Here is a 13,342-nt window from a genome sequence, read left to right as displayed (position 1 = left end):
GAGATCGAAATGAGAAGATGCACAAAGAGGTTACAACATGATTCATGGTACCGCATAATGAAGGCTTGGTGGCCTACTGGAGTACTCCGGTGGATTTTCGGGCGCTCGCCATCCATCTGACACAAGGTAGCGCTCAACACCTAGGGATGAGACTGTTTCCATCGAGGACCGACGCGCCGGGGCCGTTGTTCCAGGGGCGTGGCTGTTCAGATCCGGATACTCTTCATCCAACTCGAGGACGGCGGAGTGGTAGGATGGCGGCGGCGACTGTGGCGTTGCCGGCCGCCTGGGCTCAGCTGCGACAACTTGAGCGGGACCTGTGGTCCCGAGATGAGGTATCGAGAGGCCTTGCTCGACATCCTCGTCCTGCTCTTGAAACTTGGAGAAGCCGCGCGGCTGATTGTGCCTTGAGCGCCAAGTTGTTATGAGGACAGATGGGATATAGGTGAAGCTGATTTGCTAATGAGTTAGCATTATGTTACTCTCAAGGCACACTGCATGGGCTCACATACATGACGAGAGCGCCGAAACCAAAAACTAAGTCCAGGGAAGCACACACAACACGGCGCTTGTCCATATGAACATGGTGCCTCCCCCAACCAACAACGATCTTATCATCTCCTTGCAAATCTGGAGTAAATGTCAGCAGACTGGAACTTTTAAATGTCCGAGTCATACGACGTACTGATAGAATTGGTTATGCCATGACAATAACCTTCATGTGACCCATCCAAGAGGACGATGACATTTAGCATAGCAACCATGGCACATCCATCGCCAAAGACGGTTGCCAGTCCGGTAAGAGGGCGGCGTGATGACTTCAGAACCCGAAATAGCCAGGGCACTATCAGGATGGCAGCATGGTAGGTAAGAACAATGAACACCTATGAGCTGTGTAAGCTATTTTGTTCATGGCTAGCTCCCCAGGGTTCATGAAATGATATCCCTACCTGGATGCGTGCCCAGCATATGGAGTGCAGAGAGCGATGCCTTTGGTCTGGAGAGTTCTGCCAAGGACCGTTGTGGCGGAAGTAGCCTGACTTCTGGAAGCCAAAGAGGGCGGAGTAGGCAAACACGAAGTACAGGAGCTGAAGGACCCTCAAGGCAGAGAGAAGAAAAGATGAACAGCTGCGCAGTTTTCTTGTATGCTTCTCGTTAAACTCGTCGGTCCCGTTGCAACCATTGTGATCACGGTCATGAGCACGGGCAGTAAACGGCGCCCGAAAAAAGAGCGGACATGTGGGCATCGTGGACGTCGATATGTTTGCACAAAAAGACTGTGTGACGGACGCAGCGCCAATGGAGGTGTTTGAGAATGGCCACTGGTCGAGTTACTTGATGGAGACCAATTGTCAGAGACAGCCTGTGGCAGCTGAACAAGTGTAAGGTACGGGTTTTGGGCTACAGGAACCCCTCAGCCTGATGCCTGGTCATAGTTAGGCGTGCCCGCCGCTGATATGATGACTGCCAAGACCCAATAGGCTCCCGCCCTGGAGCCTCGCTTGCCAGGCCGCTCCGTTCCTGGTTTGGACGAACAGCAGCCAAACATACAGCGCCGAAAGTGCCACCCACTAATCTTGGCAAGCCCTGAGTGAGGCTGTGCCCGTGGTGTGCGGTCTCAATTGGCCCGACAGCTTCCGATGACGCGTCCTCTTGTGGTGGCTTTGGAGAGGGGCAGACGTCCTCTCATTTGCTTTCTCATTGGAGTCGCTGCTCTGTCAACAGCGCGGTCTGCGCGACGGGTAGAAAGCTACATGCAACTGTGGAAGTTGCTTGGTGGTTTGTTTGGTAGGATTGTTGACCACAGCTCCTTCAAGCGTCCTGTCATTCGGCACGGGAGCTCTTCACTCTACGCCGACGGCGCGCATGCAACTGGATACATTCTCTTCTGCAACACCGGCAACGAGACGGGGATTATCATGAGCTTCTTGACAAACTGATATTTGCCCAGCCTCATAATCCACGACGAACAACTCTCCAATCCCGGAAGGACATGTCCCATACCCCCCCTCCCCTCTCTCGATGATCTGCCCCACCTCCGCCGCTGTGTTTCATGAACCCGTTGTTTGACGTTGTCATTTTTGATCTCATCAAAGTAGACATGGACATGTGTACGGATACAGTAACCGCCGATGTGGTAGCGTCACCGATGGAAGTAGAACTCGGCTATCGTCTCACCCAAGCAGCCCCCGAAAGAGAGAGACGGCCCGGCACAGCCCCCGCCGTGCTGCACATCCACTCGTCGGTTGTGTCCTCGTACTCCTCTTGGTACTGCTCGGGCTGCGGGAAACAGCTGAGAGAGGTAGGACTCGATGTAGTAATTGCTTGGGCCTGTCCCTACACCAGCTTGTCCTCTTCCTTGTCTTTTGTTTGACCATGGCTCGAATCTCGACATCGTTCAGTTGAACCACCATCCGCTTTCTTGCCCGGCCGTCCGAGTGGAAGTCGGACTGCTTACAACTTACGAGTCAATCTTTCATGCTCCTCCGACAATGGGCTCAGGATTGTCTTCATGGCTCGCTCTCGCCCGCTCCTTCCAGTTGGTGGGAGGGCTGGCCGCTGCGGTCATGCATGGCTTCTTAACCATCAAAGTTCATACGGAAAAATTTGGCCTCACACACCACATGTCCTTTCTTGCTATTCTGGTATGCTGCTCTGCTTCCCTTATCGTTGTCTATGTAGCACGAGATAAGAGTTGGACCACTGAGTTGACGTCACGGGAGTATAGATCTGCGCCGTTTTCGGCTACACGACGCTTGCTCTGAGCATCCAGCACACTGGCGGCCGATCCAAGAAACCCCTTGTTCTGATATGTTTCCTCATTGGCGATGTACTTGTGTGTGCTGTGTTGCTGCTCATCATCACACTGCTTGCGCGGTCCGGTTTGCCCGAGCACTGCGAAAGGCTGACCAAGGATGATAGTACGTCTTCATATATCCCGAAGCTTGTGTCTGGTGCTAACTCAGGCTTAGATCCATGGAAGGATTCGAAAAACGAGACTTTGGTTCATTCTGATAACAACCAACTCTGGCGTAGATGGCCGAGTTCTAGCTCACCATCACCAGGGGAGCTCCGCAAGTTTTGTGGTTTAGAACGTTCATACTTTGCTATTGCTGTTGTCCTGATGTGTGTCTCTTAACCGCCTTTCTCTCGTATTTATGCTGACCAAGGCAGCTTCGTTTTCATCTTCACCATCGTCTTTACAGCCCTTCGTATCTATGAGCAACGTTATCTCAAACATAATAATCACAACGAACCCGACAACCGTACAGACAACCTTAATCTCAAGCTGCTCGACTCCCCATCGCCCCAACTTCCATCCACACCCATCAACCCTCCTCATCAGCCCCCAAGTGAAGGAATCCTCACACGTACGACCTCAATTCGCAGCACATTCACAGCTGCCACAGCCTCTACCTCGTCTCAAACTGTACCTCACCCTCACCGGTTAACCGCCTCGATTCCCCGTCGTTTGTCCTCCCAACAACCCATCCCCCATCTCCCAAGACGGCCGGTCCCCTCCAATCCCTCAATTCCAGGCACTGGACTCAACAGTAGAAACGGCTTTGAGCCGGTCCCCCTTCATGATGAGGATGAAGACTCTCAAGCCTCTGCGGCCCTCGTAACTGATGGCATGCAGATGCAGAGTCATAACCGACAACCAACCGCAGTCCCCAACTACAGGAGTCAACACCACCAACGCTCGTTTTCACATACCGCTCCGTTTTCTCAGATGCCGATGCTCCCTGAAGAGGATTACGGGCCAAGTAACAGTATGGACTCACGGCAACAATACCTTCCGCCTGAGGCCGATGCTGAGGCCCAAGCTCAACAAGCGTTGATTTCGGATGGGGGAATGGGAGCAGGGACGATTGATCCAAACTTACCTCCTTACCAGCCCAGTGACCGACGCATGTCTGGGCATGGGGCGCCTGGTGAGAGCAATGAGATGATGCTGAGTGGGTATATCAAGGGGCAGACAAGAGCACAAGATATGAAGGATTCGGGAAACTTCTAATGGGAACTTTTTTGTTCTATGTCGCTAAGGAATCTTTAATTATGGAACTATGATACCATTCTGTGTTCAAGTAATCAAGAGGATATCAGTTGATCGACTGCTCAGGAAGTCGAAAAATGAACTGGGACCCAAGTTGCTCGTGTATACTTTCAGAGCATTACAAATCCAACACTTTCATCTATAGCATTCATAATTTGCTTTCTTGATGCTAACCAAGTGGTCACTGGAGTTCTTTTGGCTGATTATGGGCAACGATTCCAAGGCATGGTAAGACCCTGGGTTCTTTTGTACCTGAATACCAAGTTACCTACCAAGTTACATGACCTTGGTGGCCCTCACCCAGAGAAAGGGTCTCCGACGTGTCGGCCAAAATAACCTTTTGCATTCAGAAACAAGACATCTATGAAAACGGCTACTGTTCTGGAAATCTATTGATGAGAGCAAGATGAAGTACTAAAAGTCCATATTTCTTCTATCGGATAGTGGTGCAGACATGTTTTACCAGCCTAGCTATAGTCTAAGCTTCTCTTCAAAAGGAACCTCAGTGCTCTTCAGTACGTAGTGATAAAAAAAAAGGTACTTTACTGGACTTATAAGACAGGTTTCCGAAGCTTTACTTTGTTTGATAAGAAAGTCCTGCAGCCAGGTAATGGGAGCTTTAATTTCGACAGGATTCGCCAGATGACGGAGGCTAAGCATGTGGCTGGAACCTGTATGACTTATGACTTAGTCTCGTATGTTGTCGAAGCATCCTATTTAACCCAATGAGCACCAGCTGTTAGTACCACTTTTTCTATTGAACTTTACTCGACCCAATAAGTGGTTTCTTTAGTCTCTGCTTGCTCATAGGTATGAACTGAACCTTCGACTCTCTGCTCAGGGAGAATTAAGGCCCTCGCTAATTTTTAGATAGATCTCGAGCATATAGTGACTAGTATCTTCACTATAAAATCTCAGTGCACCTTTAACTGTGCCTTGTTTTCACGAAACCGGGAACTCACTTCCTACTCTGATATTGCTGGACCAGGCGTAAGTTCAGTTTTCAATCAACATATCATAAAGTATCAAGTCCGACTTTATGATGATATGACAGGTAATTGTAGGCTTCCCTGGGGCCAATTGGATAGATGTAGGATTCCCACAGCGTGGTTGTGGCTAGGTATGCTAGCATGGATTCCGCCGCTGCTGGGCTCATTAAGACTGTAAGGTAGTTCTCAAAACCCCCCCGAGTACTACGGTTTTTTAGAGCTGATCAGACACTATCGCGTTAATGTCTGATGACTACCTCTTACTGATTAACCAAACTTGGCTTTCTCAACTTTTCACCAAGTAACCTATTGCTTTCAGGGCTGCTGTTTCCCTCTTCCCGGCACAAGGGTTGAGAAAGAAGAGTCTCACGTCATCCAAATATTCCTACCTTATTAGAGAGATGTAGATCAGCCAGCTCGGTCTTTTGTACTGTCTATCAATGCGGATATTGGTCGGCAGGAGAGGGCAATAAACGTCCCAGGCAGGCAGGCAGGCAGGTAGGTAGGTAGGTACGCCGGTCGACATCTCCATTTACCCCCAACGACAAACCCCTTTCTGACTGTCGGGTTTGTGAAGATTGATTTTCTTCAAATTCATGCGAAGCTACTTACTGCCTATCAACGTCATCACGCTACGTACGATTCAAGACAATCATATCAGAGTCATCCATACAAAACCTCTCATTTTCTGTCCATCGCAAACAAAGCCCTTCTTCCTTTGCCAGACCTCCCATCATCACTTCGGCAGAGGCGATGACGCCTTCGACGGAGTCCCAAACACATTCACCGCCCCAAACGTCGGGGCCGTTATACCGCCAGTCTTACGGGCTGGTGTTGCAGGTTCGCCACCATTCTCATTGCCATTTCCATCAGGCTTAGCCCCGCAATCGTTTGGTGCCGTCGAATTTGGCGGGGTGCTTTGGCGCTGGAGTTCCTTCTCTCTATCCTCACGGCGCGGCGGCTTGAAGTTCGTCGCCCTTCCTGCTTTGTAGATGTCCTCCAACATTGCCTCCAGGATACCGGCATCGTCAAACTCGAGGTACTTGCGGTACAGCTTGAGAGCTGTACGCGCGTCTTCAATTGAGTCATGTGTTTCAAGCTGGATATCCTCTTTGAGCAGGTACCATGCCAGGAAGGCAAGCGATAGCTTTCGTAGGCGTGACTTAAGGTAAAAGACTTCGATCGTGTCGATGACCTGGGCGCGGGGTACTTGGATGTTGATGACCCGGAAGTCCTGTTTGAGGCCATGGCCTAGGAACTTGCAGCCCAGATTAAGCAACACCCACAGTTTCTTGTATGCAGTTTTGAGAGAAACGAGGTTGTGTTTGGACGTTCGCGGATCAAGGTCGCTGGCGGTGATGCCAGAGTAGAGGGTTAGGTAGTCAACAACGGGCTCGCGGATCGCGATGTAATCATCGATGAAGGCACTTCCTTCATTCTCGCCCTGGCCGCGCACAACAGACACGCGCGCCAGCGCATGTGACATGGGTCGGATGGTCTCCCTTTCTCCATCCGAGTTCATTTGGATTTCGGGCTGCTTGAGCGAGACGAACTCCGTATCAAGAGCCACAATCGTGTCGGGTCCAGGTCTCTCGCGTTCCTGGTCCAGGGTGCGATATGTCTTTTTCTCTGTGTTAGGGTTGGTATCCTTGTAGAGGATGGACGTGTCCAAGTTAGTCTTCCAATCCAGGTTGCTCTTGTTGTTTGCTGACTTGATTTGGAAGAGAAGAACAGCAGGCATCTTCCACGCCGCGTTAAATGTCAATGCCTCGGCGGCTGACACAGGGCGTACCGAGAAATCGTTAAAGAGGTGCCACTTGTTTTCTCCCGGGGGTGTGGCTTCGGCGTGAGCAACTGTAAGTTGTTAGCGTCCTTGTCCAACAACATTTAGCACTCGCTGCGAGGGAGGGCATACCATTGATAATGCCAACTAGATGAGACTTTTGTGGTGAATGGCTCTCGATGTTGATTACCATGCCGATCAACGAATAGACTGTGATGTTATGAATGCCGCGTTGAAGATGCAACTTCAGATCCTCGCCTTCAAAGCAGAAGAATTGGCCCTGGTCCACAATGATGCCAATCTCCTCAGGAAGCCAGCCAGGAGTAGACCACAGTTTCCGATGTTCTTGGTTCGATACACCGGCGTTAACCACCAACACAGCCGGAACGCTGTGAATAGTTTTGCGCATCTGGAGGTTTTGATACCGTTGGCATCGGCTGCACCATCCCTTGGATGTTGTCTCCCTCTCGACTCCCATCTTGAGCACTTGTGAGAAGGTAACTTTAGACGCCCGCCCTCCCCGACCCGCTGTCTTTGGTGGGGGGTACAAGAGGTCGATGACATGGGTGGTTCCAGGCCGGGTAGTCTCACTCCGGCAGTTCATACATTTAATCGTCGCAACAGCCGAAGTCGCAAGAACCTTGGCTACTAGCTCGTCAGGGGTTGGAGGGTGGGGAAAGTTAAAGAGGGATTGTTCCAGAGCAGTTGAGATCGGGGGTATTGTTCTGTACTCGTTATGGATTTTTTCAAGAAGAAATCGACTCAAGTTTTGAGCCATTGTGGCTAAAGATGGCACATGGGTTTCCTCCTCGAGGAGTCCAAGAGGCGCCGCTTCAAAATGAAAATTAACCTCAGGACTATTTCAAGCAGGAAAGCAGCGAGACTTACCTTGAGGGGTGCCACTTAAAGCTTTGAACATGTTCGTAGCCTGGCATGTTGCACCCTCTGCCTTTTGCAGCATATCAAAGACGAAGCCTAGCTCGCACAAGAGACACAGGTCGCTCACACAAGCTGTTGCAGCATGCTGAAGAGCCATATTCCGCAGCAACGGCGTATAATGCATAAGCTGCAGAAGGGAGTTCGCATAGGAATTTGGGATGTGGTTTTCAAGACCAGCGTAGCGGGTCTTGTTGTAGTAGCTTCATAGAAACGTTAGCTCGAATTCATATCTCCTTCGTCCCATGTTAATGAATCTTACCCAAAGTCAAAATCGTCCACGCCAAACTTGCTGTATTTGATCTCAAGATTTCGGTATAGAGGGGGTGCTTCGGGTTTCAAGCTTTCAATTTCGTTCGGGTCTTCGGGCTCTTGATCGACTTGAGGATCAGACGAGGAGTCACCGCCTGAGGACAGAGCAGACTCCCTCGCCCTTTCACTGAGGAACTTTGGTGCCTGTAAGGCATTGGACTGCTTGTTTGTGTTTCGAGTATCCTCGACTTGGTTTCGGCGCACATTTCTAGTGTTTTTCCCATAAAGCCCCCATTCTGCCTGCTTGAGGGTAGCGACAAACGAAGGCTCAAGCTGCAAAGGGGGTGCACCGACGTCGGAAATGATATCAGCAGGCCAAGCCGAGAACAGAGGCTCGCGGTAGTAGGGTAGCCCAATCGAGCTTAGAGGTCTGGAAGTAAGGTTAGCAAGGGAACTCAAGTGGCATTTGAACCCGGAGCTTGCCCTACGTTTCGATCGACCAATCGAGCACTGGTGCGGGCTCTTCAGGTTCTGGCAACTCGATTGGGATAGCCATGTCCGTGAAGTGAATCTTGGTAGGTGAGCCCCAGAGATGGATATTGCAATCTGCATCCCCAATGACAAGCGCCTCACCCGAGGGAGCAATCTCGAACAACTTGACATAAGAGGAAATGTTGGCGTATCGGACTGTGCTCGAGTTTGGATTCATGATATCAACCACATGCATCTGCCCGTGCTGGGAGGTGACGATGGCTGTTGTGAGCATTCTCGGGTGGAGCCTGACGTGCGCTGCTAATGGGGGAAATGGCATGGGCTTCATCGAGGCCATGTTCTTGAGATCAAAGACGTTGACATAGGGGTCGAGCATGTAGGTTTGGGCTGCCTGCTGCTTGAGAGAGCCCCCGCAAGTCACGATGAAGTCGTTTTGGGCGTCCATATCGTTGATATATGATGCATGAGCTTGCCAGCTCCGAACGATCTTGAAGCTAAGCGGATCGATGAGATCAACAGAACCAGTCTTGGTGGCGGCGCAAATGTACCGGCTCTTCTTCATGATACTGTAGTGATGCTGAGCTGGTATCTGGAGCGAAGAAGTTAGAGGTCAGTCTCAACGTCGCTATCCGGCCGGACTCGCCAGTCAGGAGAGCTCACCTGTTTGATGATATCCCCCTTGAGGACATCGATCACAAGCATGGTATCTTGCCACCCGGCGACGATGATCTCCTGGGTTCCTTTCGAGGTGAAGCTCATGCATCGAAGATCCTTCATGTTCTCATGGCTACAACGTATCGGTCAGCATCGTCACAGACTCCTCGAACGCATGCCACATCCCATTCTTCTGTTTCTCAGGAAGACCATACCGGATATTCCACAACGCCGGACCCCGGCGCATGGCCATGTGCACGCTCCGAGTGCCCAGCACGATGACTCCCTTGTCATGGAAGAGAAATTGGCGAACAGGACCTTCGGACGCGGGCTGGATCTTGAATGCAGTGTATCGGGTCAGGTCACGGCCGTAGAAGGAACAAACGCGACCCTAGTGTTCGCAGAGTCAGCGAACGCGGTCGACAAGACAGGCAACGAGGAGTCTCGGAAGGGTCGAAGAGTGTGATATCAACGTCTTGGGTCTCCACTATTGCCGCGCTCATGACATACCCGGTCGAAGCCAGCCCAGAGGAGCTCTGCGATCGGATCGAAAGCCACAGCGGTGGCCGGTCGTGGAAAGTCATTGGTACCGGGCGCCGGATAGGCGATGCGGGTGACCTGGAGGACAGAAGGGTTGCACCGTTAGCCGAGCTGTGTACCGTCGAGAGAACAAAGCTATTGTTTGAACAAGAGAAAAAAGGTCTAGGAGAATTATTAGGCATCCGGCCGAGTCAAGCCCCTTGCTGTCCGGATGTAATGGATGTACTGCGTACAACACCGTCCGCCAACATCATATCGCGGGGTAGCGCCGAGCAGCACCAACACCGCGCACAAGGCAGAACGACGCGATTTGCGCCCAGTCCAAGATGTCGCGTAAGATGCATGCAAATAAAGGAAAACAAACGTACCTCGTCCCAGTCCGCATCCATGGCCGGCTCCCAAATGCATTTTCAAAAATAAGAGGTGCAAGGAAAAGGAAACAGTCCAAAAACGTCGTTTGGAGAGCTGCAATGGCGATGGTCCAGGGTTGAGCGCTGGCTGCTGGCTGGTTTGAGATCCACATATTAGTCTGAAGCGCGATTGGGGAATGCGGAGTCGGTCACACAGTATTGTTACACGGTGCAACCCGAACGGTCCCTTGCACGTGACCGGAGACAAAGAAATTCAAGCAACAATATAGCAACCCATATAGTAAGATAATGGAAAATTTTAAGCAAAAGTTATGTCTACACAATTACGTGATTCCCAGAAGACTTCCCTATTAATGGTGCAACACCTGGGCGCCATTGAAATTAGGTACTCCGTATGAAGTCAGACCCCTCATTCCAGATTCGGGTTTCGGGGTTCCGCTCTGTTAGCTCTCCAGAAACTGTGTGCCATGAGGGGCCTGAGCTTCGTCCCGACTTCGCCAACTTTCCAACATGACACCCCATAACAAACAGCACAAAACTAACATGCTTACATATCAGTAACCTTGTCATTGTGCGCTATATCTTGTCCTCATTCTAAAAGGCAGCGTAAGGTATTGATGATATACTACTAACATCCCATCTCCCAGAAATAACCCATACCTCCATGAACCCTACGTACCCAAGAGACCCAAAAAGACAGCATGACGACGAGAAGCAGCCCTCTTAATGCAGCTGGATTTTTTTAATCATGGTCATGTCTACCGAAACCGATGACTCCTGCCTACCCGACTAAAGAAATAGAAACTTAACAAATGGAGACACGACAAAAAAAAAAACTCCTACTTGGTCAACCACGCGAGATAATCGGCAACAATCAGCGTCACCATTCTATGTATCTCGTTAGCGCAGCCCGAGAATCAATTATCCAAATACCTCCTCTCGCGGGGGATCACTTACGCATGCGGCGCAATGCGAACATAGTATGTACCAAATCCGCGGTAAAAGCGGAACAAGCCTTCCTGACGGGCCACCTTCGCGAAGCAGTCCGCCATGCCGTTGTAAGGCAGTTTCCCGTCAGGACCCCTCTGTTGCTTCTGCAGGCGCGTCTTGACAAAATCGAACGGCAGCGAGAAGAAGGAGGCAAAGAAGCCAGCAATGGCACTGGCGCTGAGCGTCTGCGTATTGGCCGACCAGTCCGTGTGTTTCTTAAGCTGGGCTTTGGCCTCGCTGAAGAAGGCCAGCTGCCCAAAGTTGAGCGCCATGGCCCTCACCACCGTCGGCGCAGCTCCTGCCCAAAGCGCCCCGACACCCTCGCTCCGTGCTATGGAGGTGAGCGCATCAATCACTGACTTGTAGTTCTTCCGTTCCGCTACTGGCTTCAGTCCGTCGCTCTGCATCCGGATTAGAGCGAGATCCGCCGGATTTCCGATCATAGCGGCCAACCCGCCCGCAGCGAGACCCGCCGTCGCTCGCTCAGTGAACCCCACTTGATTGCCGTTGGCCTTGGCGCGGGATGACAGTGCGCTCATGAAGGTGTCGAAGAAACCGAGCCGGGCCGTGGTGTATACGGCTTGCCGGAGCAGACCGGCCGAAAGGCCCGTGTACAAATCGAGCGCCTTTCCGCTGGCCAGGATCTCACGAGTCACTGAAAGGGGTGTTGGCTTTGGTCCGCCGGCCTTGCCCTCGCCTGCGAGTTGGATGCGGACCTTGATCATGTCGACGGGCTGGACCACTGTCGTAGCCACCATACCGCTGATGCCGCCATTGATGAATGGCAGCGCAGCCCGCATGAACGGCGTGTGAAGGAAGTCGTTGGCCACAACGGCACTATCGCTTTTCGCTGTTCCCATCATCGTGGCTTCCGTGTGTTTTGTCGCGGTGTGCTGGTATCGAATCGTCGAGCAAGAAAGGTTGTGGAGCTTGTGGTATCTCCTGAATGAATCACGATCTTTGGGGGTCGATGATAGTCACAACAAGAGCTGAAACAGACCGTCAGCAGCTCTTTTGTACTTTACAGGTAGCACACTCCGCGACACCGTGCCGGGTGTTCAGGACCCTGTCACCTGCGCGATTGAATTAGCCAACTGCCCGGCCCTCGCTGTTAACGTCGGCCTTTGAGGTGGGTGCCATCCTGCGGCCAGTCCTTTCCGAACGACATCTATCACAAACCGGTGATGCATCCGACAGCGTTGCCGTCAGGGTCCCCACGATCCATGACGATGGGCGACCGGGGGTTCGATCCAATGACTGGCAGCTAGGCGCCAAGACCCTGCGCCTCCGGCATTTGATCGGCAACCTGGAAGCTTGCCCGGCTCCGCCTGGGGTCAGCTTCCATGTTGGGGAATGCCCCTCGGAAATCGCAGGAGCTCCGGTTCCCTGCGGCGGGATGTCTTGGGGGAGACACGGTTCGGCAGCCTGCTGTGATACTTCCCCACAGCCCGATCTTAAGACCGCAATCTTGGGCAAGCAGGCGTTGTTGGGCGGAAAGACGGCCGGCAAAATTTCTCATTCTAGGCTGCAAATGAATTTGGGGAATGGAAAACTTACCCGGCAACGAATAGCACGGATGTGGATGTCAAAAAGGGTTCGGATTGTGATACGCTAGCACTAGATGGTGCCAATGAAGAAGCACTGTCCGATCGAATTAAACACAGGTAAGTCATGTAGACAAGCAGGTCGAAACGTGGGGTCGCGGGCAGCTTACGCCGGATTTAAGCGCGACGGATGATGGAGTTGGGGATGGATGAGCTGCTCAGATCTCGCGTGTCGGCCGTGCGGGTAGATGGAGATAACCGCGGTGTCTGCCGACCACCAGCCTTAACGGTGAAACGGAGAAAACTCAGGATGGGACGATGAGCTGTTATCAGGCCAGTCTGCGCCCCTCCTTCACTTCTGCTCTCGAAATGCGAAAGTGTAATGGATATGACGAGCGAACAAGAACAATGGACGATCTCAAAAGGGATTGTCCAAAAAGGCTCAGTCAGACCAGGACAAGGATGAGCAGGGGCCCCGGTTATTATGAGCTCTATCGCTTTGTGTATCCGGTTGAGGAACGAGAAGTCGAGTAGGCACTTCCTCCATCCAGTTGGTGGTTAATGATGTAGCATATCTAAGAATGTCAGGAGTTTTCTGCTATCTCTACTACCGGGTGCTTGCCGTGTCATATATATGGCAAGTGCCGACTCGTCCCTCAACCATACATACGGACGGGCTGCCCTCCCGTTCGTCCCATACTGTGCGGAAGAGTTGTGCATGTCGCGTGCCCGGT

At 51.8% G+C, this 13,342-nt stretch overlaps 4 protein-coding genes across 4 annotated transcripts; 1 reads left to right on the top strand and 3 right to left on the bottom strand.

Annotated features, from left to right (window-relative positions):
* Window positions 1-42: 42 nt before the first annotated feature.
* Window positions 43-764, bottom strand: CTHT_0042660 (uncharacterized protein; the record flags this gene model as incomplete). The annotated part of the gene is made up of 3 exons (XM_006694604.1): window positions 43-451; window positions 513-630; window positions 686-764. The coding sequence occupies 3 exons, from the start codon at window positions 762-764 to the stop codon at window positions 43-45; spliced, it is 606 nt and encodes a 201-aa protein (XP_006694667.1).
* A 1,728-nt stretch (window positions 765-2,492) lies between these two features.
* CTHT_0042650 (uncharacterized protein) lies at window positions 2,493-4,018 on the top strand (the record flags this gene model as incomplete). Its single annotated transcript, XM_006694603.1, has 3 exons — window positions 2,493-2,645; window positions 2,729-2,921; window positions 3,273-4,018. The coding sequence occupies 3 exons, from the start codon at window positions 2,493-2,495 to the stop codon at window positions 4,016-4,018; spliced, it is 1,092 nt and encodes a 363-aa protein (XP_006694666.1).
* A 1,764-nt stretch (window positions 4,019-5,782) lies between these two features.
* CTHT_0042640 (uncharacterized protein) lies at window positions 5,783-10,092 on the bottom strand (the record flags this gene model as incomplete). Its single annotated transcript, XM_006694602.1, has 9 exons — window positions 5,783-6,900; window positions 6,962-7,660; window positions 7,718-7,968; window positions 8,028-8,447; window positions 8,506-9,098; window positions 9,170-9,296; window positions 9,379-9,554; window positions 9,674-9,781; window positions 10,072-10,092. The coding sequence occupies 9 exons, from the start codon at window positions 10,090-10,092 to the stop codon at window positions 5,783-5,785; spliced, it is 3,513 nt and encodes a 1,170-aa protein (XP_006694665.1).
* Window positions 10,093-10,913: 821 nt separating this feature from the next.
* On the bottom strand, window positions 10,914-11,927 carry CTHT_0042630 (uncharacterized protein; the record flags this gene model as incomplete). The annotated part of the gene is made up of 2 exons (XM_006694601.1): window positions 10,914-10,962; window positions 11,032-11,927. 2 exons carry the CDS (start codon window positions 11,925-11,927, stop codon window positions 10,914-10,916), a joined length of 945 nt encoding a protein of 314 aa, XP_006694664.1.
* Window positions 11,928-13,342: the final 1,415 nt, after the last annotated feature.

This window comes from Thermochaetoides thermophila, assembly GCF_000221225.1.
Source record: "Thermochaetoides thermophila DSM 1495 unplaced genomic scaffold scf7180000011818, whole genome shotgun sequence".
NCBI classification, from domain to species: Eukaryota; Fungi; Ascomycota; class Sordariomycetes; order Sordariales; family Chaetomiaceae; genus Thermochaetoides; species Thermochaetoides thermophila.
Note: the sequence above shows the minus strand (reverse complement) of the source record. Positions and strands in the feature narration are given on the sequence as shown.